Source organism: Heliconius melpomene, chromosome 4, assembly GCF_056956725.1.
Source record: "Heliconius melpomene rosina isolate 202511_hmr_F chromosome 4, ASM5695672v1, whole genome shotgun sequence".
Classification (NCBI taxonomy): domain Eukaryota; kingdom Metazoa; phylum Arthropoda; class Insecta; order Lepidoptera; family Nymphalidae; genus Heliconius; species Heliconius melpomene.
The window spans coordinates 3893200-3920832 of record NC_140392.1 but is presented as its reverse complement, the minus strand read 5'-3'; the positions used below and the strand labels follow the sequence as shown (position 1 = coordinate 3920832).

Here is a 27633-nt window from a genome sequence, read left to right as displayed (position 1 = left end):
AGTGCACAGCTGAATAAAATAAAATATTCAATAATGCTAAACAATCGAAGAATTGTATATGTTCACTATCCTAAGTGTGGATCTAATCCAACATCACTATGTTGTAAACATCAGACTCTGTCATAGGAAGGCATTCTACCACTGAACCTTCGTCCGTCGAACCGGGTCTATATATAAATAGTAATAATATACATAATATATATAAATTCCATACCTGTCTCTTATCAACTATAGTTATAGCTGGTGGTGGGGGTTCTTCATTACCTAATGAGTTACTTCTGGGTCTAGTCGTTCCTGTTAGGTCTGGGTCTGATGGCAAACCTGCATGGAAAAAAATATGTAACACTATTTTATTGTGATATAGCGGCTTCTTCTCGCGGCGACTTCTCAAATTCAATCCTTCTTCAAAGAATGGAGTGTTTTGAAACTAGGTTCAATTATCTTACCTTGAACTTGGAAAGCGAGAGAATGATTTAAGTATTAAGCTGACAGAAAAATAACTAATATATAACCAATATACATGTGCGGCATCGTGTCATCTAATAGACGAAACTAACGCAAATGACCAAATTGTCTCCCAACAATGTAATTTACAATGAAACACAATAAAATATCTTGTTTATTTAAATTTCCCAATCATATAGTTTAACACCATTAAGAACATATTCGTCATCATATAGCAATAACATACCAGATATAAGAATCCCCGCATGGGCCGATAGCTGATGGTGTCGGGGGTGAGCGGCGGCGCGCACTATGTTACCGCGACGTACTAGCGCCTCGAACGCGCTAGTACTGGCGCCGTCGCACGCTGGAATTATGTAATTAAAAATATGGTTATTAAGACTTCTATTTTTACTTTTAATTATTTTAATATAACTTGGTTAATATTTCATTACACTATCAAGAAGGCGTCATTACGCAGTGCGCGATAAACGCGATAGCTGTAAGTTCAAACCCCACTCAGAGAAATTATATTTAAATTATTTTATTTTTTTTCACTTTCATGGAAAAAACGTGACGATAAGTTGAATCTTATATATTTAAGCACTTTATGCGCAATATCTAAAAAAATAATAGGAAAATAGAAACAGTATGTAAACACTAAGTTTCCTTTACCTACCATACTAATATTGAAAAAGCATGAAACTTTATTCATATAAATAAAAAACAAATACATACCAGAGTCCAAGCTTGATCTGCTTCGGGTAGTGGGTTCGAGAGCAAGCGCTGAAAGATCGCCCTCGCCGCCCACCGTCCGCACCCTGGGCAATGTGCCTGTACCTGATGTGATGATATTTATATAAGTTATGAATTATACGAGTTATTCGATAATCACAATCTTAAGAATGTTTACAAACTCAAAAAAATAACTCCAACATACTTCCAGTAGATCCGGCAGAACGACTCGCCCTTTGCGCTCCCGCTTTCCTGAACAGCGCGGCCCCCATTACCGCTATACGTAACTTGTTCCAAAGAAGTTGTGATCCACTGAAAATATAAAATGTAAAGGTAAAGCAGACAAAGGAGAAGAAAACTGCTACGCCTAGTTACATACATAAATAATATTATGACTGTAAACGCAACTGGTTTTGGGTTCCATCCCAAGGAGGTATATCCATCGAGGAAAATGAAATAATTATTTAAATTTTTATTTCCATTTTCCATTAGTTCTTGTATCGAAGCAAACCGCAGGGTTGGATTCTGCCACTCAACACGCAAGGCCTCTAGAATTCGGTGAAAAGTGGAAAACGTAATCTCTTAACACTAGGTTCTCTCTGCCTTCCCTGCTGTATGCGGAATACAGTGTGAAGCTGATTTATTTTTTAAATTATATATAAAACACAAGTAAATACCTCGCCATATCCTTAGGCCACGTTGCCTCCAACACACAACGGTTATAGTATCCATAGGTTAATGCGTTCGGTTGTAAACCTGCTCTTTTCATCAAAAATAAAAGTTGTACCGCCAATACTGGTAATGAATGAATACCGCAGAGTTGCATCATTACTCTGTAGCATACCTGTCAAATATATTTAATTAGGTTATTACTTTTTTTTAGCTTCACATTGTGTCCCTTGTATGGCAGAAAATATAGATTATTATAATTTGACTTGACTAATTGTTGACTTATGAAAGCATTATTAATTTTAATTTTTTACTAAATAATGGACTTTAAAGCCAAATAATGTCAAACCTAAGATAAAAATGATATAACGCTAATAAGCATTTTTCATGATGAAATAATTGTTACACACACTGTGACCAATATCGCCGTGACTAAATACATATGCATATACATGGTTTCATCTTAAAATACTATTATTTTTGGTGTTGCTTATTCAAAATAAAAACTTAGAAAAATAGTAAGCGTCATACCTCATCACACGGAACTCTTAATTTAGCAGCTCTCTCCAACAGTTCATAGGCGTGTCGCAACATAGCGTGTTCGCGGGCACGTGCTAGCGTGAGACGACAGGGGAGTGTTAAAAAGTATAGGGAATAACACGCTCCTAGGAGACACTTGGCCCACGCTTCCGGTGATAGACTTGCTTTGCGTGCTAGACTGTAATTTGAAGAAGAATTTTACTTGATATTATAATAAATAGACGCCTTTTTTGCAATGTATATATTTTTTTGATATGTTTATATTCAAGATATGGGAAATAAAATTGCATACTTATTTTTATTTATTTTATTTTCTCATTTTTTTAATATTTGTGTGCAATACAAGTAGTATAAACAGTATAAACTAACTAACTAAAATATTTTATAATTTTCCATTCTTCGCAATGGTGTCGAAACAAAAAGCGATGTTGAGTTCCGCCACTCAACACGCGCCCTCCAGGATTCGGCGAAAACTGAGGAGCGGAATGTCTTAGCTCTAGGCTCCCTCTGCTTACCGTAATATACGCGGGATACTTCGTGAAGCTGAAAAATAAAAAAGTAATAACAAAATATCCAAACCGTTGAGCAGCAGCGATTTCGTGTTTTGTCCGCCTCGCCATGGGGGACGCGTCGGCCAGCGACTCGGCGGACGCGAGCGCCGCGGCCGGCAGCGCGTGCAAACCCGCACCGCGTGTGCTTGCCCGGCATACCGCTACTAGCTCCGAGGAGAGGACGAGCTTGTGGTACGTGTACTCTTGTTCTGGGGATTTTACATAATATATTTATATAACAAATATAATAAGTATTGTAGTAAAGTGGCAAGTGCATGGACAAAACCTCATTTGATAAAATTATACACTTCTTTCCCCACTTTCTACCAAATTCTTGAGGTATTAAAATATCACTATAATATCCTAACCATAAAATAAAAAAACAGTACCCACAAAAATACAAACATCTAACTCACCAGGATCAGGAGGATCAGGCGGCAACACAAACACAGTACGTTCCGAGGTATTAGCAGTGTCGATTCCCAACAGAGGTTCGTCACCTGCCGCCACTCGCTCTATACATTCATCGAAGAACGTCAGCCCCTGGTCAGCATCACATACGAATGACCGTTCTTCGATAAATCGTGTGAACATTTGCGTTCGCATTATTAGAAAGAAGAAGCGTTGTTGTGTCTGAAAATATTAATTAGATTTTATTGCATATCATATTTATACACTCGTCGAAGAACGTCAATGCCTGTTCCTCAACTCATATGAATAAATGTTTCTTTTGTTGAAACCAATGAACTTTTAAATTTGTATAGTGAGAAAAAAGACGTTATTATGTTGTTGAGACTTGAACCGAGAGAATTGAACCGACCTGACTAATTTCATAATTTTTAAATGAATTAACTCACCTTATCTCTAGACCTCAGAAAGGCGTCAACATGGAACAAAGCGTGTGGGTCTGTCGTACCGACGGTGGGCGCTTTAGTTATAGGAATAAGGTACCCACGGTACCCTTGTAAGGTTACCGCCATGAAACGTAGGAACGCCTCTTGAATTTTGAGTTCTAGGGCTTGCTGTTGATAAAAATAAGTAGGGTTAGGTTTTATAATATAACAGAATAGAATATAATTTAGAACGTTATAAAAATTTAAGCGAAGCGGATTTTGACAACCAAGGACATTTGCAAACAAGCATGTCTATATATATTTTTTTAATATTTCATAAATGAAACTTCATTGAAATGAAACTAAAAATAATATTCGTTGAAATAAAATAATGACCTAATACAAATACTAAAACTATTTGAACAAAACATTTAGATTTTTTTTATTAATCTAAAAATTTCTGAATATTAATTAACGTACTTCTTTTTTTCTCTTTTGGAAATCTCGATCTAAACTCGTTGTAGGTTCGCCGTTATATTTATTACCATTCGACATATGGATCGGAGATGCTGCAAACAAAAAACGGTAAATACATCAGCTCACGCTGTATTCCGCACACAGCAGGGTAGGCAGAGGGAATCTAATGTTAAGACATTCCGTTCCCCGCTTTCCGTCGAATTCTGGAGGCATTGCATGTTGAGTGGCGGAACACAACGCCGCTCTTTGCCTAGACACCAGAGCGAAGAAATGAAAATATAAATGTAAATAAATATTTTATTTCTTCGAAATGGGGATTGAACCCAAAACCGTCGCGTTATAATCACACCCTTGTGCCGCTGCGCCACGACGGTAAATATATTAGTTAACTAAATCTGATTTATTTAGAATATGTCGTTCGTTTAGTGAAGAAGAATGTCATAAAGTCATCAAAGTTAAATTTAATGAAAAAATTAAATCTAACAAAATTTCAATAAGCTTAACTTCTTCTTTAAAAGTTATGGAGACAAAGTCACAAAAGCAAAAATATATTTTTCTTTGTAATAATTTCTACAATAATAACTCCCATATTTCTCTCTCTCTCTCTTCTTAAGAAAAATAATTATCATATTAAAGCGTATGGTAATAAAAGAGTATATTGTAGTACCTGGACGTATATTCGTAAAAAGTTGTTCGAGCGTCTGTCGTAACATTCGCGCTTGACGTTTCGGTAACAATTTCAATGAGATATGTTTCTGTGATTCGCATATCTGAAAATAATATATGTGTAATAAACTGTTTATTTAATTATACTTACTGGTCAAGTTACTCAAACGCAGAAAGATTTTTATGACATAGAAAGAGCCTTCGTCAAAAAAAACACATTTTCATATATGAAAAATACTATAGTAAAGTAAAGTAGAGTAAAGTAGTAAAACTACTATAGTAGGAAGTAGTTATGCATTAGTCGTTGCTCTTGCTTTCTAGTGTCAAAACTGTTACTCAAAGGATCTAGCAAGATAAGCATATGGGAAAAATTGCACTGGCTGTTATGTTGTAATTATTGTTTTACTATTTTAAATTACTTTTCATCGAGAATAACGAAATACATTTTTTTACATACAACCCATAGAACAAGGGTATTATATTGGGAAGTATACATATAACCCTAAAAGTTCAATTTGACTAAAAGAACTGTGTTACATATACATACTTACAGTAATATTATTAGTATCTAAATCCACGCATGTCACATCAGGTGGAGGTTCATACAGATCGAAAAATCTAGAATCTACGCCTATTAGGTATGGCAATGGCGCGTGTAATACTTCGGCTAAACCTGTAAAAAATATATAGGGTTAAAAATACAGCCGTAATATCGCAATTGTAAAGGGACCGACTAAAAGCAATTTTTTATCCTTATAAGTGTCGTTATTTTAAATATAAATAATAACAATAAACACCAGCTAAAATATATTATCCGTGATTCAAAAACTTACCTAACGGACATAACGGTATGTAAGGACACTGCCATTTAAACGGAAATAGTAAACTAGATACCGCTTCTGACACCGCAGTTAACGTGTCTGGCCTGAAATAAAATGTTAATAATAATTAAAAGATATATTTTTATCATATTTTAATGTATAAAAACTTATAATAAAAAAGTACAAAACAATATCTGGGCGCAGTCGGACACCGTCAGATTGTAAATGCGAAGATTCAATGGTCGTTTTCCACCTGGGAGAATGTAGTATTTTTAATGATAAGAAATTTCTTTGATAAGAAAGAAAACCGATATGTTGAGTTCCACAACTCGACACGAAATATCTTCAAAAATAAGCGTTTTTATCGAAATTACAATTTAAAAAACTTTAAGTTAGGTCACTTTTATTTTGGCAATGCTTTACAAATATCATAGTGTTAACAATATTTTAAAATTTTCATTAACAAAGATTTGTTGAGGGAATTCATTTTATAATTGATAATAAAAACCTCCGACAAATAAAGCTCTAAAAAGAAAACCAATAACTAGAACCTACTTTCTTGAATCATAGCTAAGAACATTCTCAATTAAATTAACCTTTCAATAAAAAAGAAATAAATCAAAATTTGTTAATCCGTTGGAAAGCTATGATGCTACAGGCATCGTACATATATTTCAAACTTATAACACTTTGTTTTAGTCCACTATAATTAATAAAGAAAAAGATAATTAATAAAAAAATATATAAATATAAATACCTCAACGAATGTATAAGTATCTTCTGTTCAGTGATAGCCAGAGCTAGCAACAACAAACAGTTATCAGGTCCTAGGTTCAATAACAGCTGCCTGAAGCCCGCACCGCTGCGTACTAGTGGTTGGTCGTCGCGGCGAGTCACTATAACTCTGTCGTGGGCGTTTGTTGGAGATAACTAGATACAAAAATACATTTAAATAACATTCACCCTCAATTCAGGGAGAGGGAACCTCCTCCCAATTATTCGAGAAATAGGGTAGCGAAACTCAACGTCGCGCTTTGTCTTTCATGCCACAACAAGTAAATAATTAATTACCCCTATTGGGAATTGAACGCACAAACGTCGCCGATTAGGCGCAATGCTACTGCGCTACGATGGTGTTCTCGATAAAAAGCTGACTAAATTCCGACCGTGAAACACAGAGTGCGTTTCCTACTAAATAATTAAGATAAGTTCTAAAACAAAAAAAATATATAATGTAGCGATATCATTAATCGATAATCTCTGAGTTATGAGTTACTTTTTTCGATTACGGAAAACAAATTATTTTCACAAACATAATATTTATTTTTTAAATAATTAACTATATTTAAATAAACATTTGTCCTGTTATATATTTATTTGAATATTTTAAATAACAAAAGTTATTTCCTTTTTATATAAAATATTCAAATAAATTTTGTTACCTGTAATAATATCCGTGGCTCAGGAAATGGCACCTCTTCTAATAAATGTGTTATATATCGTTCTATAGGGATATTTAGAGGTTCTTTACTCCATGACATTTCCTGAAAAAACAAAATAATTTATTAAAATTATTAACTAAATTTAAATAAATAATTAATATCCTTGAATAGGGATCAAACCCTCAACCAGTCGGCCGTTTACAACCACACTTTGTGGCCACCACTAGCCTCTCATAATTTTGGGAAATCCTTTTTTGAAGAAATAATATGCCATATTCATCTTTCGATGGCCATACTTTTTTTTAATAACGAAAGATATATTTATACATATATGTATATAGATAAATAAATTAATATTTTAATTATTATTTATAATATAAAAACATACCAATATATACAACAGCCATCGTTCAAAAGTATCGCTAAAGGGCCATCTCGATAGTAAACATATACACTTATTCGCGTGCAACGAGTGTGTTGTATGGGAGATGCCAGACCGCCATCCCAGCTGTTCCGCTTGTACATCAGTTACTTCTGCATGGGGGTACGGCTCGTAAAATGTTACTGCTGAACCGTACACCTAAAAGAGAATAGACTTGATTAATACGATTCAATAAGTTTTTGATCCTACAACCTGCCATGTTTACGCTCTTGTGCCCCTGTGCCACGAATGGCCTCTAATTAAAATTCCGGCCGGTAGTTTGGCCGTAAATAAAAATTACGTCAAATCTTCACTAATATAATGTAAGATAAGATAGGTGTAGCTTGAATGACATAATTTGTCGTATTACAAGGTAAATCCTCCTATTAAAAAAAACCGATTTATTTCCGAACTCTAAAATTCGACACATTCGATAATAATTCGATATTCTGACATTGCCCTGTAAAAAAAATGTCGGATAACCACGGGTCCACTATTAAGTATTTTAAAGTAGGTAAAATCAATACTTTTACTCAAATATTAAGGAAAATTAAATTAAAATAAACAATTAAAACTAAAAACAAATAATATTCTAATCAATTAATCGACTAACCTTATCAGTAGCATCAGCAACAGTAAGAACAAAAGTGGAAAACACAGGTTTGGGAGACGAAGCGTTATTCGGCCACACTTCGAGAGTCGCTCCCATCGGTAAGCAGAAAAGCGGCACTGACGTAGGAAACGCTAAACTACGACGATCTACTGAGGGATACCTGGGAATAAATAATCTTAACTATTAAATATCTATAAAAATACATTTTAGCAGTTTCACGCTTTTTCCCGCATTTACAGTGAAGGCAGAAAGAAAAAGTGTAAAAGAATATCGCTTTGTTCGTTTTCTGCCAGATTTCAAGACATTGCGTCTTGTATGGTTAATTAAACGCCGCCGTTTGTCTTAAGTCAGCGGGGAAATTAATAGAATAAGTAAAATACAATTATTTATTGTTACTTATTTTTTATTTGAGGGCATCGTTGCGCGGGGTCACAGCCGTATATATGACTAAACGCGTCAGCTTGAGAGTTGGGAACAACACTCGAGGAAAGGTAAAATTTAATATTTTCATTTAACCCTGGTGTCAGGCCAAGCGCGGCGTTTAGTTCCGCCAATCAAAACGCAATGTCTCCGCGGAAAGTAAGGAATGTTTTAACGCTTTGTTCTCTCGGTCTACCGTGCTATATGCGAAATACAGCGTAAAGCTAAAAAAATAAACAAATATGAATTATCATATTTTTTAATTTTCTAAAAATAAAAGCTAATAGCTAAAATAAAAAGAAATATGCATTTTAATGCAGTTAAAACAGCACGCCCCTAGTGTTGGGTAAAGTTCATTAGACGGAGCCTTTTAGCGCCGCGGGGCGATAATTAGTGACGCACTTTGAGAAAGTTATTTCGTTTACTTTGATATTAATAGTACAATACATGTTTGAGTATCAATTACTGTTTTTTTTTAAGTAAGAACAATGTTAAATTTTATGGACGATGTTCACGTTAAAATTTAAAAAAAAATCACGCTTCACGCTGTATCCCGCACACAGCAACTTGGGCAGAGGAAACACAGTGTTAAACAAGCCACTTAAAAATCTAAAATGGATTTTCCCAATTCTGTTGTTTTTTTTTCAGCTTCATCCCACATGAAGCAGGATAGCCAGAGGGAACATAGTGTTAAGGCACTACGCTCACCACTTTCTGCTGAATCCTGGAGACAATGCGTGTTGAGGGATTAAACTCAACACAAGAGCGAAGTAATGAAAATATTAAATATTTCATTTCCTCGAGCGGATTGAACCCATAACCTGTCTCGCTTACAATGACTCGCACCTGCACCACGCCTGGCCTAAATTTTGTATAGTTAATTAAGCAAATACACATATTGGATGTTACTTGTTAGCAAAGATACATTTTTTTGTCTGGTAAAAAAGTTAATGTAACTAGAGGAGAGCGTTCATTTTGAAATATTATATCCGCTAATTAACTATATGTAGACATTTGAATTTTTTGTTTGCTTGTCAACGCATTAATCTCTAAGATTAGTAGGAAGATAAAAAATGTTAAATTTTACCCATACATTAGATACCCATTTTACCCATACATTAGATTACCCATACATTATTATATTTATCTATCACGTCATGTCAATAGGATAACTAGTAAAAACTACTATTATATATTATTTTTCCGACTTTTGGCGATGAAAATCACGCTTTTAACCCCAAGATTAAATCTGGTAAGTTAAGCTATAGCTAAGCAACCGATACCTCCAAGTGTAAAAAACAAAAGTTGCAAGATATATATTTTTTATCTATAAAAGTTTTATAGATAAAAAAATATTATTAATAACAATTAAAAATTTTAAACTCACCTAAATAATACTTCTGGCTTGTAAGCTATTAAGGGAGGACGGTTCATTGACTTCTTGTAGCAGAGGAACACATCGCTACCCATTAGTCCTGCAATTTAAAACAACTTATATGATACTTACAATGGATGAACTCATTAAAAAGCACGCATATCTAAATTTTTTTATGTCTATTTCAAATTATTATAATTATTTTAGGTTCACGCTGTATCCCGCCTAATGTAAGACAGGCATATGGCAAATAGTGTAAAGGTTAAGACATTTCATTTCCCTTACGTGTTGATTGGCGGAACACAACACCGTGCTTTGTCTTGTTACCAGAGCGAGAGAATGATAATATTAAATGATTAATTCCCCCGAGTGGAAATCGAACCCACTACCTGCTTTTACGAAACTACACTAATTGACGACTTGATGCAAATTATTCAATCTGTGAAATGTATTAAAACATAATTTTTATCTGTTGCTCTCCGGTGTCTAGGTCACTTACACTGCGTAAATATAATTGCATCTCAGTTTATTGCTAGTAATGTAAAATACATTAAATTATATTATTTTTAGCTATTACGAAAATAAATATATTATTTAAGACGTTATGAATTTTGCAATCCAAAGAACGCAGATTACAAATCTTTCTGTTTTACATTTTACTATAGCAACACGATAAATTAAAATGGGAACTGGAGTGTAACCTCCCGTGTAAGCCTCGGTACTCTCTGCCTACCCTGGCGTGTGTGGGATACAGTATGAGCCATTTTTTTTTAATTTGTCTATTTTTTTATTACTTGGAACATCTTATAAGATTTGTATGTTATATTATTTAAATAATATTTAAGAAATTTACATATATAGATTTAATTTTAAAAAATCTCCTAGATAGTGTGTGTATATATATATATATATATATATATATATATATATATATGATAGGTATACAAAATTCGACTAACGACACAAAGGCACAAAGTTATGCGTATATTTTCTGCTATCCACAAGGAATGCGAGAAAAAAATAATTAAATACTAGTAAGCCACTTAACAATGTCACGTAAAAATAAATCTAGTTTTTTTATATAACATAAATTTATATAACACGTAAAGTTAAAAATAATTCAATAATAAACAGTTAACTCTCTTACGTCGCCAGCACTTCATAGTTATCTTTGAGGGCAAGGGGAGAAGATTCATGGAAATATTTGTTAATCGTTGTTGAATAACGATGTTATCAATTGCTTTGTTCAACTTACTTACTTACTTTACTGACTGATATTTCTATAAATAAATAATTATGTAAGTACCTTTTAGTTATATATGACATTCTTAGTAATTTTTAATAAGGGAGACTATTGCTTTATCAGAAAATAAATAAAGACAAGAATGACGACATTTTTTATATACTCATATCGCTTTTAAAACTAACTGTTTGTAGTACGATATTAACATGTAAGGACAATATCTTCCTTGTGAAGAAATCGGTCCCGCAACCTAACAATGTCACTCGGCCGCAAACCACAAGAGCGGTGTGTGAAATAATAAAATTAAATGTTAAGGCGCAGTTATAAAAAATTCGTAGCACAGAGGCGCAAAGTGTGACTGTAAACCGAATGGTTGTGGGTTCGATCCCCACTCGAGGAAATAAAATATTTATTTAAATTTATATTTCCATTTCTTCGCTCTGGTGTCGAGGCAAAGGACGGCGTTCAGTTCCGCCACTCAACACGCAATGCCTCCAGAATTCGGCGGAAAGAGGGAAACGTTAACACTAAGTTCCCTATGCCTACCTAGCAGTCTGCAAGATACAGCGTGGCCAGCGAAGCTGATTTCTTTATTTTTCAGTTATAAAAAATACTAATTAAAAAACCATCCTACCCTTATTCAAATTCTTCGCTATCATACAAAACGCGTGAGGCGGCGTCTCCCCCTTGCTGGCCACTATCACGCACACGTCGACTACCACCAGCGCGTTGCAGGGCACGGTTCTGTGAGCCCGGCGGTACGTTATAAAGGTCTTTGCGGTAGAATTGTTGACGTTGGCGCAGCGTCCGTCCACTGATTTTAGTACCACTTCTGCGTCCGCCATTAGTTTCTCTTTGCCGTCGTACATCACACCTGGTGAAAAGGATTAAAGAATTATTAACTAATTTAAAGTATATTATTAAGGCCGTCTTGGCAGCAGAGACACAAGGGTGTGACTGTAACGCGGTTGTGGCTGTGGTAGCAGAGGGAGCCTAATGTTAAAACACTCCGCTCCCCACTTTACGCCGAATTCTGGAGGCTTTGCGTGATGAGTGGCGAATCTCAACGCCTACCTTTGCCCCGACACCGGAGCAAAACAATTAAAAAACAAATAATAAATAATTAATTTCCTTTAGTGGGAATCGAACCCACAACCTGTCACGTACAGTCACACTTTATGCTCCTGCGTGACGACTGGCCTCAGGTATATTATTGATGCAATAATGATATTCAAGTTCACAAATAAAAGTTGTTCGTGATTTTGTCCACTTGGCATGTTCTATTTTAGACTTGGTGAGGTCATATAAAGGCCTCTTCCTGGATGCCATAAGAAATCAGCGCTACTCGTAAAGTACTCTTTGTCAATCATGCGTATAATTGAATGAGTGAGGCCAGTCGTAGGGTAGGATGGCGAGTGACGAACTGTAAAGGCGACAAGTTATGGGTTCGATTCTTACCCGAGGAAATAAAATATTTAATATATTCATGTCATTGCTCTGATGGCGAGGCAATACGCAGAGATGAGTTACGCCACTAAACACGTAACGCCTGTAGAATTGGGCGGAAAGTATGGCGTGGAGTGTCTTAACACTAGACCGGGATACAGAGTGGGCTGAGAAAAATGATTGAGTAAAGTATAACGTACCAAAGAAAAGATTCAAAATCACAAAGGAATATAACATGATTTGTTCATTAAGAGTCTACTTAATTTTTCCGATAATAATTAATCAAATATTGCAAGAGGAAAATATCACGGTGTCAATCATCGTCATTAAGAATGAATAATTAATTTACAAGTAATTATAGCTACCTGCTGAATATTCATATTTACAGTATATAATAGAAGTTGTAAATGTGGATCTTGTTAATTTTTTAACAAAAATGTGTAGTATTCATTAAAGGAATGAAGAAAATGATATAATTACTAGCGGCCCGCTCGCGGTGACTCCCGCGTGAACTATGTTATTATTAATTTCTGTCTCCATGACTACGTCCTAGTGACGTCTATGCAAAATTTGAAGCTCCTAGCATTTGTAGTAACGAAGTTTCATACAAACTTTCAACCCCAAAAACAACTCCTTAGAAGTCGAATATTGCAAATTCCCGTCTTAGCGAGCACCTACGTCCTATAAGTAACTCCTATGCAAAATTTCAGATTCCTAGCACATGTAGTTTCTGAGAATTCGTGATGAGTGAGTGACCTTTCGATTTTATATATATAGACTAGCGGCCCGCTCGCGGTTTCACCCGCGTGAACTATGTTATTATTAATTTCTGTCTCCATGACTACGTCCTAGTGACGTCTATGCAAAATTTGAAGCTCCTAGCATTTGTAGTAACGAAGTTTCATACAAACTTTCGACCCCAAAAACAACCCCTTAGAAATCGAATATTGCGAATTCCCGTCTTAGCGAGCACCTACGTCCTATAAGTAACTCCTATGCAAAATTTGAGATTCCTAGCACATGTAGTTTCTGAGATTTCGTGATGATTGAGTGACCTTTCGATTTTATATATATAGATAACGAAGTTTCATACAAACTTTCGACCCCAAAAACAACCCCTTAGAAATCGAATATTGCGAATTCCCGTCTTAGCGAGCACCTACGTCCTATAAGTAACTCCTATGCAAAATTTGAGATTCCTAGCACATGTAGTTTCTGAGATTTCGTGATGAGTGACCTTTCGATTTTATATATATAGATAGATAGATAAAAACACAAATACTTTAATAATTTCACGGGCGAAACCGCGAGCGGTTCGCTAGTATAGTAAAAAAATAATAATAAATTGATATATATTTATCTCCTTGAATAATAAACTAATCGTATCTAGATCTAGATTGCATTCATAGCGCGCTCGTGTTACACTGGATCAAGTTGCGTTTCCTTTTATGTAACAGCACAAGGGATTTGCTACGAGAGAGAGTTAATTAGAAGTTTCATTTAACTTTGCATAGTTTAACAAAACGTTTTAATTGACACTATTGAAAGTTAGAAAACCGGACGAGCGCGAGTCGGGCTCGCCCACCGATGGTTCCGTACAAAAATTGAAGGTCTCAAGCTTTTTCTGAAATTCGAGCTTAGCTTAGCCAGAGCCCTTTCATCTGATAACTCACTTGAACTTATATCTATTTTCAGTAGGTAAATGTAGCTTTTTTTCAGAAATCATGGGGCCGTAGATCTTTGTATTTGGTTTGAATTTTAAGTCGATATCTCCATTCCTAAGATAAAAGCTCTTGACTGACAGACAGACACAGACGCATAACATAGTGATCTTGTAAGGGTTCTTTTTTTCCTTATACAGTACGGAATCCTAAAAACGAATTAATTAGGTACACAGTACATAAATTATCTATAGTACGTTCTATATTAATAATATGCATTTTTTAGCGTTTGTATCAGCCTAGAAGACTAGTTAAGACACTCCGCTCTCCATTTTGCGCCGAATTCTGGAGGCATTGCGTTTTAAGTGGCGGAAAGTCACGACGACTGGCCTCTTCATTTTTCTTGTTTACATATATTAAAAATCAATATTGCTTTTGACATTTAAAAGGTAAACAAAATAAGGAGTCGGAATCCTTATAACAACATCCACGTATTTATGTCGAAAGCAAGACTACTTTGCGGTTTAAACGGACGACATTGATATGTGATAAGCCAGCTTATGCGTACATTTTCTTTTGGTTACATAAAACAAATTTATTATATGAGACATAAAGTAGATGCCCGACTGTAACTCGATGGTTGTGGGTTCGAGCCCCACTCGAGGGAATGAACTATTAGTTCTTTTAGTTTTGCCAATCAATGCTTTGAACATATTGTAATAATATAAGTAACGGCGCGTATTGTGCGGAGGTTCCTCTCTCTGGAGCCCTAACCACTGATGGCTTGGACCCTTGTCCCGCCCTCGGAAGAGTGGTTTTTTATATTTTTAAATGTATTTTTTTATAATAATTTATATTTAAAAATGTAAAATTTATTCACTAATTTAATAAAAGTATATTTAGTTTTTATAAGTAATATATATTCAAGTCGTATAATAATTATTCAATAAAGTCAATTTAAACAAATACATTAAGAGTTATTTATTTCTATTATTTATATAAGAGACCGCCTTGGCGCACGGGCACAAGTATGTGACTGTAACGTGACCGTTGTGGGCTCGATTCCTACTCGGGGGAATTAATTATTATTTATTAATATTTTCATTTCCTCGCTCTGGCATCAAGGCAATAGTCTAACGTTGAGTCCTGTCACTCAATAGGCAGTGCTTTTAATAATTCGGCGGAAAATGGCGAACGGAGTGTCTTAACACGAGGTTTCCTCTGCCTACCTACATGTGCAGGATACAGCGTAGAGCGGATTTATATTTTATTTATATAAAACTAAAAGAATTGAAAGTTTCTCTAAAAGGAGAATCATGTAGCATAAAAATCTCCAAAATAATAAAACAATACTGTTACAGTACACCTGTGGTTCGGTTGACTCATTTCTAAATATATTTCTCGCGACGATATTAAGTTCAAGTTACAATATCACGTTAGTAGAAGGTAGGATAGGCTGCTGTTTGACTGTTTTGCAAAATATAGTGTCAAAAAATTATATGTAGAAACGACAGTTTAATTATTAAAACATTATATTTTTTATTTAAGTTATATTCATAGTGTTATTTAAAATATTATAAAACAATAATTATTTACCGATATCAACTAGCGGTGGTTTATCTCTGCCTCGCCTCAGACATAGAAAACATTCGGGTGACCGCATAGATCCATGGTTCAAGTCCGCCGGCAACCCCGTAGGGGTCAATTCCAACATTTCGTACCCATTTGGCACTTTCTCCCCCAAAGTGGGAAATATAACACCTGAAACAAAGATTTATGAATATTTTATAAATATAAATTTCCTGTTTAATGGAACGGAAACTAATTAATGAGATTAAAATTCTTTTAGCCATAGCTGACAGATAAACAATAATTTTAGAATATTATTTTTATCTGTCAGCTATATTTACGTATTATAGGCTATTATATGGTGTGCGCGTGACTGTAAACGCAACAGGTTTTGGGTTCGATTCCTGCTCGAGAAAATGAAATATTTAATATTTTCATTTCTTCCTACTGATGTAGGAGTAGGTAAGTTCTTATACTCGACACGCAATGCTTCCTGAATTCAGCTAAAAAATGGGGAACGGAAGTGTCTCAATGGAACAGTGACTTAACACTAATTTCCATTCCTATCCCGTTATATGCGGGATACAGCGTGAAGCTGAAATACAGCTTTCAATCTATAGAATGACATATACATACAGACATATACAGAATCGAATACTAATTAAATTTTTACTAAGATCTGTTTCCCTTACTAGGTCAATGACATATAAATATTTATGATAGAATAACACGTCACGTCGAGGGATACCCGTTTATATATAAATAACTTGAAAGAATTTATATGGGTTCAAATTCTTGTATGTAAGGCAAACACATAATTAATATTGTATTATATAATACATGCGGGTGTATTGAGAAATGGGCTTATACAATGTTGGTAATAGAAAATCGTTAGTTTGTACCAACCACAAATATTGTTTTGATTTCAGTTCTTATAATATTATTATTCTTTTGTATACATTTTTAATGGTTTTTAGTAAAATAATAAAAATACTACGAGCTTATGTTATCTATATATATAAAATCGAAAGGTCACTCACTCACTCATCTCTCAGAAATTAATAATAACGTAGTTCACGCAGGCGAAGCTGCGGGCGGGCCGCAAGTGTATGTATGTTTTTTAACCTTTTTACTTCTACCCCACATTATTTTCGTGTAACAATTCGTATATTTACGCAAGGCAAGTAAACAAAGTCAACAAGTCGAGGGACGTAAATTTATAATACGAAAGGGAAAAGAAATAATATTGTAAGTGAGACTATTAAAAATAATAAACCAGCTTTAAGCTGTATTCTGCAAACAGCTGGGTAGGCAAAGGGAACCTAGTGTTAAAACACTCCGTTCCCCACTTTCCACCAAAGTCTGGAGCTATTGCGTGGTAAGTGGCGTAACTCAACGCCGCGCATTTGCCTCGACACAAGAGCGTAGAAATGGAAATATAAATTAAAAATATAAAGTAAAAAAATCTAACAACATCACTAGAATGACACCCAATGTCACCAAGATTCATCCAAGAGACAGTAATGATCAATGATAATAAATATGAATCAGTGTGGGGGTCAATCGATACTGAACCTTAGTTGAACTTTATCGCCAATGTGAAGACATATATAGCTATATTTAGAATAATAAATATAATTTACTATGCGATGCGACACTAAGAATATGCTATTGTTTCTAACTATAAACGTTTGTTATAGCATTCGTATTTTTTTCTTGTCGTTATTACAAAAAATACATACTTATATATAGTAAACACATAATATTTCTTTAAAGTTAAGAAGAGAAAGAAATTATATCTTCTTTTTATACTATCTTTAAATAATTCTAACTCAAACTGAGATTTGATTACTCTTTAAAGTTGGTAATACTCGTATATTGATTCTATAACATTTTAACTTAATTTAAAGTATCTTAGAGCGAATATTATAAAAGTACTAAAGTTTTAGTCATCATTGCAATATATACTGACGCTATTATGCGTAGCGTAGGTACCTACTAAATGCAAAATTTTTGCCGTGCTCTACATGTTCGCTACAATTGTACAATTCTTCCACTGTATAGCATTTAAAATAATGCACTTATATAGATTACGTAATGGTTCCACATTGTTGATAGGATTATCTGATGAAAACAGAAGTCTGTGTGAGCAACATATTACGACGTTACACATTGAAAAATACAAAATATACACAGATTTTCCCCCATATAGTGTAAAATGACAAATTGATAACATATAAAACCGAAAATATCCAGGCAAAAATTTAATATCGTATTAAGTTTTTTTTTTAGCATCACCTGTATCCCGCACACAGCAGGGTAGATAGAGGGAACCTAATGTTAATACACTCCGTTCCTCTGTTCCGGAGAAATTCTGGAGGCATTGCCTGTTGAGTGGCGGAAGTCAACGAAGATATTAAAATATTAAATATTTCATATCCTCGAATGGGAATTAATTTCGTGCCCCTGCTCTACGACTGGCCTCAATCAAAGTTGTTAATTATATTTTGAAGCACTTCTTGATCATTAGGCAATACATACTTTCTTTTAAAGCTAACTTTCAATAACTTGTTTAATTATAATAAATTACATAAATAAAATTTATTAAGAGAGAATTGAATAACATTCAAATCTCGATAACATCCATTTCCAAAATATCAACCAAAAAAACGAAGTGATTAATCACAATACAAGTTACGAAATAACGATAATAATTATATATAATGTAAGTATCTACGGCAAGACGGCAAAAAAAAGTGTATCGCAAAAAAAATGAAGAGAGCGACGACATTAAAATCGTTGTGGCCGATAACTTTTACAGTATATGCGGCGAACTGGTAAGCTACTTCCAACTGTAAACTGGACGCACAACTTTTTTTATTTCCTTTTAAAGTCTGGTTCATCCGCGAACCAAGGTCCCTTGGCGTCCTAGACATCTGATTAAGCGAAACTTTTACCAATCAGTGCCTTTATTTTTTTATGTCGGAAAGACTTTTTGGTGATTTGGACGGTAAAAATGTTAAATAAAGTAATGACATTGTATTATCTATATATATAAAATCGAAAGGTCACTCAATCATCACGAAATCTCAGAAACTACAAGTGCTAGGAATCTCAAATTGTGCATAGGAGTTACTTATAGGACATAGGTGCTCGCTAAGACGGGAATTTGTAATATTCGACTTCTAAGGGGTTGTTTTTGGGGTTGAAAGTTTGTATGAAACTTCGTTACTACAAATGCTAGGAGTCTCAAATTTTGCATGGACATCACTTATAGGACGTAGGTACTCATGGAGACAGAAATTAATAATAAAGTAGTTCACGCTGGCGAAGCTGCGGGCGGGCCGCTAGTACATATATATTTTTAACGAATATTTAGAAAAGAATTCGTGCGTTTATAGGCAAAAATTCAAGTGTTACTTAGCTTAGTTCGAAAATAATAAAGATAATGATGCCAAAGAAAAATAAATTTGAGTCTTGTATCATAATTAATAAAATATATATTACGAGAAATAACAATAAACTCAATGTTATTATATATTTTTTGCTTTATGCTACATCCCTCACAGCTAAGCAGGCAAAATAATAGTAATAAGACACTATTCTCCATTTTCGATAAGATTCGCGAAATTGCGTTTTGAGTGGGCGAAGTCAATGCTTTAATAAATTTAAAATCAAGTATATTATGCGGCGTTGCGTTCCACCACTAAACACGCAATGTCTTCAGAATTCGGCGGAAACTGGGGAACGGAAGTATCTTAATGGAAACAGAATGTCTTAACAATAGGTTCCCTGGTTCCCTGCCTACCCTACTATGTGCAGGGGTGAAGGTAAAAAAAATGTTACTTACAAACGTAAAGATATACTAGTAGAGTTAAGTAAAAAACTAAACATACAACAATTATTACATAAGTATTTTTTGTTTGAGATCAAAAGTTAGGTATGGATGTTAGTGTTAAATAATGTTTTGTAATTTTAATATTTATGAGTTCAAAACGCTTTATGTTTGCTTTTTTAAATATGTGTTTTTTTTACTTTTAGAATTATATTCAATTTCTTTTAAGGTTGTGTAGTATTATGCCAATTATATTGAATAATTTAGAAATTAAATTTTATATTATATTTTAAATTGACTTACTCATATTAATTCTTTTGCCTGCTGTTGTTTCATCAGTCTAACATGAATTATATTGATGTTTAAATCTATTTAAATACTCTAAAATATATTCATTTATTGATTTTTTTGTATTTTCTCAGATACTAAATTAATACAGACCTATCATAGTGCAGGGGCACAAAATGTGCTGCAAAATTGACTGGTTGTGTTGATGTTATGTACATTTTCATTTTTTTGCTCTGGTGTTAGAGCAAAGTGCGATGTTGAGTTCCGCCATGCAATGGCTCCAGAATTTGGCGGAAAGTGGGGAACTGAGTGTCTTAGCACCAGGCCCTCTGCCTACCCTGCTGTTTGCTGGGATACATTGTGAAGCTGTTTTAATTTCATTTTAAAATTTGTAATCTTACAATTTTACCAGCAGAAATACATTTAAAATTAAGTCTATTTGTTTAATAATAAACATGACACATCTAATTTTAGTGTGCAACTGAATAAATAGAAAAGAAAAGATTTCATCCATTCCAGATCCATTTTCCATTTTTTTTTATATATATATTATGATTTGATTCATGGGAGATTTTGTAACTACCATTTAACAAGTATCACAATCTATTTTTATAATAAAACTTATAAGAACATTATTATGCACAACAATGAAAGGACATGAATAGAATAAATAAACAGACTAGTTTCATTTATAATGAACCAATTGTGGCCTAGAGAACAAATTATGCATATCACATTTAACTAATTAATCACATCCTTATTCATTTGACTAATTTAGATATTGTAATCCTCTGTTGACTTTAGTGTATAAAGTTAAGTTAATAATATTAATTTTATAAATTATTGATTATTTTATTAAAATTTTATGAGTACTTTTTTTTGAAAATAAATAAACATTTTTAACCCAGCACTCAGCATGTTTAAGTAAACAATGTTTTTTTCCGAGATAAACTTAATTTTATTAATAAATATACAATACTTACCAATGTCAGTTATTGGAGCTTTTGAAGTATACCCTTTTAAGTGGCCTGAGTCAGAGTCATCAAGTATTTCAGGCTGCTCAGGCAAGCCCGCAACAACAAAATAATCTGCAACCCTCCTTTCGTCCATGGTTACTTTTCTGTTTGTTAAAATTAAACAACATTTTAATATACACAAATCTAAATACACTACACAAAATCAATGATCATTAAATCCGTTTTAATTCTCACCAACATTTCGAATGTCATTGATCTTTTTAACTTTATGATAAAAGTGAGATATCACCATGATACAAAAAAAAAAAATAAAGTAAGATTAAATTAAAAACATGAAATCCTTAAAGTGAACTTACAAATTATTAGTACAGATAACGAATTATTTTATCAGAAAAATAAACATTATAAGTAAATTGTGTATTGTTCAGTTACATATTTCCCATTTTTGTAAGGTGTTTAATGGCAATATAATCATTTTCTTGCACAAATAGCACTTAAATCTTATGCAAGTTATGTACTTCACATCCACAATCACAAATCACATTATTTGGCCACAGATTAGAGTAAAATGACATCTGTCAAAAAAGAAACGCCATTTGCCTACAGATGAAATATTTTTTTATATTATTCTATGGTTTGCCTATGGTTTGTGGCACAAATTATTCTTATATGGTTTTTATACGGACATTTTTATTGCACTTTTTATAATTAAAGCTTATTAAGTAAAAAAATAAGATTTGTTGTAAGTAATTACCATATCGTAAAATGTTGTTGATCGAATCATTTTAAGAGGTAAATATTTTATCAATATTTCCAGCATAGTAATACTAAGTTATATAAGATATAAAAACAATTTATGTATATGTACAAGTACTTAATAATGATTTTACATTACGACACAATGAACAAAAATTAGTTAATTTATAATTAGACTGAATGTCAGGTTAATAAATACATCATTTATGATTAATAAGATGATTAATGAGAATAATATAATCAGTGATTAATATGTCAGATGATTAATAAGAATAATATCAGTATTTTATTAAAACATATCGCTAATTAACAACTTTTCCAAAGCACCAATTAATGCAGTTCAACCGACATGTAAACGTATTTCATTTTACCTTTCTTTTGTAAATAGAGATATAATATTGTTTTTCTTTAAAGCAAAAATAATAAAATATTATTTAACGTTACCTTAGTTTACTAACAAAAAAAACTTATATAACGAATTATTTTTTTTTCTGATTTTGTGTCTATTTATCCCTTTTATTTGGTAGCACAATCATATTTTTTTTATTTACAGCTATATTATTTATATTTTCTATCTTAATTATTGGATATTTTAAGATCTTATCAATTAAATTATTATGCTTTAAGACCAAAATGCTTATAATGTAAAAAACAGCATATTTTTTGATTAATGTAGTAAGACTAATAGGGCGCTCGTGACGCAGGGGCATAAGCGTAAATCGTGTTACTATAAGCATAAGCGCAAAGGTTGTGGGTTCTGATATACATAATAGATATTTTCATATCTTCGCTCCGGTAACAAGGCAAAAAGCGGGAATGAGTTCAAATAATCATTCCCCAATACTTCGAAACTTTAGTGGAAAGTCAGGAACGGAGTGTCTTAACACTAGGTTCTGTCTGCTTTCTATATGTGAGATACAAGATAAATATATAAAACTCCGAAAGTGTAAAAAAAGTTTTATTTATACATCAATAACTATCTCCTTTTGCGCCTTTGATGAAGGGACTAGGACATCTGTAAGCTCCATTGATTCGTTTGTACCAACTTGAGCCCCAGCAAAAAGTAAACTTATTGCACCTTCAAGTTCACTAACTTGCTTACAAACTTCGACTTCATTCTTTATTTCTTCAAGCAGTGAGGTGTATAGCCATAAATTTTGTTCCGAAAATAGTTTTATTTGATGTTCAAACACATCTACGAACACATTAGCTGCATCTATTATTGTCCTAGTAAATCTTGTTTCACCAAGATTTTTTTTGAAGAATCTTAATAAAGCCCCTATGTCTTTTTCACTCAAACCATTAATTGCTATATGTAATGTTTGTCTTCTTAGTAATTCTTGTATCAAGGCAACTGTTTTTTCTGGATGCTTTCCACATACAAATTTTTTTACAACAGCAGACAGAGCTTTACTAAACTCCATTTTCCTCAAAAAGTTGTCATATTCAGGTGCTTTTTGTACCTTTTCATTGGATACAACATAATCAATAGTACCAGTTCCTACGTGATCTGATGCAAATTTAAACAATCCTCTTCTTTCCTCTGAATGTTCAGAGCGCTGTTCTCTTTTTCTTATTGAAATGACTCCATCTATCATACCTACTGCTAAAGCATCATCATTTTCAGATATTGCCATACTTAGTACTGCATTCGGAAAATCTATGTTGTGTACTACTTTAAAAGTTGATAAGTCATATATTTTCACATGCCTGTCCAATGACGCTGACATAAGCCTACTATTGTTTGAGGCTAATTTAAGTGTAGTGACAGTTTTATGATGCTGAGATATATTCGCTAACAATTTACCCCCATTAAATATATCCCAAACTTTAATTTCTGTTCCACCCCCGCTAATGAAAATACCACCTGAAGGAAGAAAAAGTGTTGATTCCACTGGACTACCATGGTTTACTGTTAATACAGTTTCATTGGATCTACAGTCGTATAATTTGACAGTATGATCATAACTCCCAGATAAAATAATGTCTGGAGAGATTGGGCTTGGTGCACCAGATCGAATATAATCTGTATGATCTGAGAAATTTGCTATTCTTTCTTCTGTAGCAATATCCCATAAAGAGACTGATTTGTCGTCAGAAAAACTGAGTACTTTAACCTGGTCTTTCGAGAAAAATGTTCTGTGGACCTAAAATAATAATAAAAGTACATGTTTTATGGTGATAAATAATATACAGTACATTTAAAAGTTAAATTTACAAATCTGTCCTTTGATTTTCTTTTTTTTTTACACTTTACACTGTTCCAATATTTCTTTCTTGGCTTAAGTAGCATAACTGAAAGCCACACTTTGTTTACCACAGTGGAGAAATCAATGTGACTAATTTGCTTAAATATAAATTAAATCTACAACTAATAAATGCAGTCAAACTCTGCCCCATTGATTCATATATTTACAGTATATTAAACAAAAAAAATATTAAACAAGGTTATGTTTATTTGAAATAACAAACTTACAGGTCCTGTGTGGCCAGTAAATACTCTAAGTACATTTTTAGACTGAACATCAAACAATTTTACAGCTGCTTCTTCACTACCAGCCACTAAAAGTCTGCCATCTCTTCTAAAGCAACCACCGTAGGCTGCTTCTACAAATTTTGATATATTCTTGGACACTACTTTTGTAATTGGATCATAAATCTGAAAAAAAAAATTAAGTAACAAATTAGAGATATCTTTCTGGCTTTCTGTTGTGGTCTTTGTTTTGTTCAACTATTCAAAAGTGCTTAAAAAAGTCTATTTGAATAAAGTACTTTGTATTTGAATATTTTAATGATGCCTAATATAGATTTATTTTCTTATTTATTTAGTTGCCTTACTATATTAATGTAATAACTCAAAACAACAATGTAAAAGGATCCTCCATCTTTCCATAATTTTTTCTTAAAATCTTTAATTTAAAGGACTTTTCAATGGAGCCAAGCAAGGAATTTTAATTGAAACGTCGGAGTAAACTTACTTAAAGGTCTAAAAATATACTATATTTCTAATAATTACCTGTATTCTAACAGAACATGTGGCAGCAAAATAGTAAGGTTCCACTGGGCTAAAGTCTAGATAATCTATTGCACCGAACTCTTTTACGAGAACTGGAAGCTGAAAGTATTAATTTTACATTTTAATAATTAATATAACGAATCATAGCTTATTGTTAAGTAAATATAAACATTTATATTCGGTAAATTGTTACCCCTAATTTCTTCCAGTAGATTGCATCATGGGTGGATGTAGAAGCGGGTTTTTGGAAAACTGCTTTATTGGTTTTTTTGAATGGATAAGATATGTGTGCCATATTAACACAAAAATAATATAAACTCTAAAATTAATCTTCAAGACGTTGTAAGCTGTCTTAAACACATTGTTGTTTAATATGACAGAAATTACCGATTATTGACACTTATAAAATGTCAACGAAGTACGAACAGGCATAGAATAAACAACAGAAATTAACAATTATTAGAATCTACAAAAAAATGCAACATGAAAAATGTTATATACGTAAAAAAAAATATTTTTCTACGCCGGTGAATGCATCCTTATAAATTTTACTCTCATGATGTGCCGTTTGAGTAAATAATGAATCTTTCTGTTTTATAAGAAAACTCAAATAAATGTAAAGCTAGACCTCACAGACTGTACGACACTATTCAATAATCGGCAACAATAAGCGAATAAATTTAATATTAATATTAATAGCTGGTAATTACCAAAATAAATATTTTATTATATTTATATATTTTATATTTGACTTTCGCCACTCAACACGTAAAGCCTCTAGAATTCGGCGGAAAGTGGGGAAGTTTAATTAAAAGGAGGAGTTTTATTTCAGTTATAGTCATACAATAATTTACGGTTATGGTTGCCAAGCTTCACAACTTCAAAAAATACAACAAAGTGACTGATATTGTACAGTACATGTCATGAGCTGGGCACGGATATAGCAGTAAGGTACGGTACCTATCGTATGTAAATAAAAAGGTACCTTAGCCTTACCGTATATTGCTTGAGATTAATTTCGACACTTTATCACTTCCGTTTTCTACTGCGTATTTCTTCTTATATTTATCTGTATTTTTTATTGTCATTCGAATTTTAGATTTGTCAATGCCACTGTCAAAATGTATTTTTAAATAACTTGTGTTTTCTGGTTATTTTATATAATTAGAGGAATACTACCATAATTGTGAAGCTTATATTGGATTCAAAACGTCACTATGTTTAAATTATTAAGTCGACATGGTCGTCGCAGCGGCATTATCAGTTTATTCTGCGAAAAAAACATTGAGGTTAGAAAAGCTAGAATATACTACTTCTATTCATCTGCTGGATCAGTACGATTTGCCTCGACTAGTGATGTAGCAAAAACACTACCTATTGTAGATAATATTCCAGAACCACCTCCAGTACCAGATTCTATTGCAGTTGGTGGCATAACAGAAGCTGTACAGTCGCTGGCGGCTAATGGGGAGCCCACTTTCGTTAGTCTTGGACTTGGAGGATGGAGTCCTGTGGGCATAGTACAAAATTGCTTAGAATATTTACATATTTCACTTGATGTCCCATGGTGGGGTGCTATAATGATTGGTACAGTTGTTGTTAGGCTATTAATGTTTCCTCTAGTTATAGTATCGCAGCGAAATACTGCAGTAATGAATAATAATTTACCTGAAATTCAATTACTTCAGACAAAAATGACACAAGCACGACAGACTGGAAATCAGTTGGAGGCTGCGCGTTATGCACAAGAAATGATGATGTTTATGAAAGAAAAAGGTTTAAACCCTTTAAAAAATGTACTTGTACCATTAGCTCAAGCACCATTGTTCATTTCTTTTTTTATGGGGTTAAGAGGTATGGCTAATTGTCCTGTTGAGAGTATGATGCATGGTGGTCTGTGGTGGTTTGCAGACTTGACTGTACCTGATCAATTTTTTATCTTACCTCTTATTACAAGTGCCACTATGTGGGCTACTATAGAACTCGGTGTAGATGGAGGCCGTCTTGATGCTCAAAATATGCAGCTTATGAGATATTTTCTCAGGGCCATACCTCTTGTTATGATACCATTTACAATTAATTTCCCTGGGGCTATTTTAGTTTATTGGTGTTCAACTAATTTCATTTCTCTGGTTCAGGTATCTTTTTTGAAGATACCTGCAGTAAGAGAGTATTTCAAGATTCCTAAATTGTTAAAACATAATCCAGAAAACTTACCCATTAAGAAAAAAGGATTTGTAGAAGGTGCAAAGGAATCATGGACAAATTTAAAGTTATCAAGAGACCTAGCGGACAGACAAAGAGTAGATGAGATGATTTTCACTAGAGCAGGGCAGGGGCCAGTGCAAAAAACTTTTAAATATGATCCAACAAAAGTACAAGCTAAACCTAAATAATATGTAGAATATATAGTTTTATAATGTAGTTATAATAAAGTGTATTATACATTGCAGAATGTTTTTTTATTTACTTCTTTTTTACTTTTATATTATAATGAATTAAAATGTACTAAATATATCCTTAATATATTATTTTTAATGTGGACATTTTATATTATTATATTTCCACATATGTATGTACATTCATATGTAAATGTTTATAATTGTGAGTCCCTTGTGGAATAATGAGAACACCTGACTATAACAACAATGGTTATGGGTTTGATCCCCTTCTCAGGAGAATGAATTATTTTCATTTCTCTCCTTCACTCATTTTCCTATTCAAAGAGTTGCATTCTGTTGTGCCACTTAACATGTAGTCTTGAATTTGAAGGGAACAGATGAGAATGGAGAATCTTGACACTAGGTTTCCTCTGGCTGCCTTGTCTGAGGCAAA

General features: G+C 33.2%; 3 protein-coding genes across 6 annotated transcripts in view; 1 reads left to right on the top strand and 2 right to left on the bottom strand.

The window, feature by feature from the left end:
- Crag (DENN domain-containing protein Crag) overlaps positions 1-21591 on the bottom strand; it is a 34925-nt gene extending 13334 nt beyond the window's left edge. For all 4 annotated transcript variants that reach the window (XM_085184969.1, XM_085184971.1, XM_085184970.1 and 1 more), the window contains exons 1-22: positions 21383-21591; positions 21033-21169; positions 15954-16118; positions 11885-12124; positions 10020-10107; positions 8213-8372; positions 7567-7758; positions 7179-7280; positions 6494-6666; positions 5749-5840; positions 5467-5588; positions 4917-5019; positions 4253-4341; positions 3797-3961; positions 3356-3572; positions 2968-3148; positions 2380-2566; positions 1857-2023; positions 1385-1491; positions 1183-1284; positions 692-811; positions 215-321 (exon numbers count right to left, since the gene is read on the bottom strand). In XM_085184969.1, the coding sequence (XP_085041095.1) occupies positions 215-321; positions 692-811; positions 1183-1284; positions 1385-1491; positions 1857-2023; positions 2380-2566; positions 2968-3148; positions 3356-3572; positions 3797-3961; positions 4253-4341; positions 4917-5019; positions 5467-5588; positions 5749-5840; positions 6494-6666; positions 7179-7280; positions 7567-7758; positions 8213-8372; positions 10020-10107; positions 11885-12124; positions 15954-16118; positions 21033-21159 (3006 nt within the window). In that variant the 5' untranslated portion in view covers positions 21160-21169; positions 21383-21591. The remainder of the gene's footprint in view (positions 1-214; positions 322-691; positions 812-1182; positions 1285-1384; positions 1492-1856; positions 2024-2379; positions 2567-2967; positions 3149-3355; positions 3573-3796; positions 3962-4252; positions 4342-4916; positions 5020-5466; positions 5589-5748; positions 5841-6493; positions 6667-7178; positions 7281-7566; positions 7759-8212; positions 8373-10019; positions 10108-11884; positions 12125-15953; positions 16119-21032; positions 21170-21382) is intronic.
- Positions 21592-22725: 1134 nt separating this feature from the next.
- Positions 22726-25201, bottom strand: LOC146539481 (U3 small nucleolar RNA-associated protein 15 homolog). Its single transcript, XM_085184966.1, has 4 exons — positions 24992-25201; positions 24799-24897; positions 24259-24441; positions 22726-23929 (listed from the first exon to the last, which is right to left on the bottom strand). Exons 1-4 carry the CDS (start codon positions 25091-25093, stop codon positions 22745-22747), a joined length of 1569 nt encoding a protein of 522 aa, XP_085041092.1. The 5' UTR covers positions 25094-25201; the 3' UTR covers positions 22726-22744.
- Positions 25202-25885: 684 nt separating this feature from the next.
- OXA1L (OXA1L mitochondrial inner membrane protein) lies at positions 25886-27253 on the top strand. Its single transcript, XM_085184968.1, has one exon. It carries the CDS (start codon positions 26016-26018, stop codon positions 27192-27194), a length of 1179 nt encoding a protein of 392 aa, XP_085041094.1. The 5' UTR covers positions 25886-26015; the 3' UTR covers positions 27195-27253.
- The last annotated feature ends 380 nt before the right edge of the window (positions 27254-27633 follow it).

What these genes read in the sequence shown, in the direction of transcription:
- LOC146539481 (XM_085184966.1), bottom strand. Translation starts at nt 25,093, where the DNA reads ATGGCACACATATCTTATCCATTCAAAAAAACCAATAAAGCAGTTTTC. An exon ending in TCTACTGGAAGAAATTAGGG is followed by an intron (nt 24,898 to 24,991) that starts GTAACAATTTAC and finishes TAATACTTTCAG; the next exon opens with CTTCCAGTTCTCGTAAAAGA. An exon ending in TTACTGGCCACACAGGACCT is followed by an intron (nt 23,930 to 24,258) that starts GTAAGTTTGTTA and finishes TTATTATTTTAG; the next exon opens with GTCCACAGAACATTTTTCTC.
- OXA1L (XM_085184968.1), top strand. Translation starts at nt 26,016, where the DNA reads ATGTTTAAATTATTAAGTCGACATGGTCGTCGCAGCGGCATTATCAGT.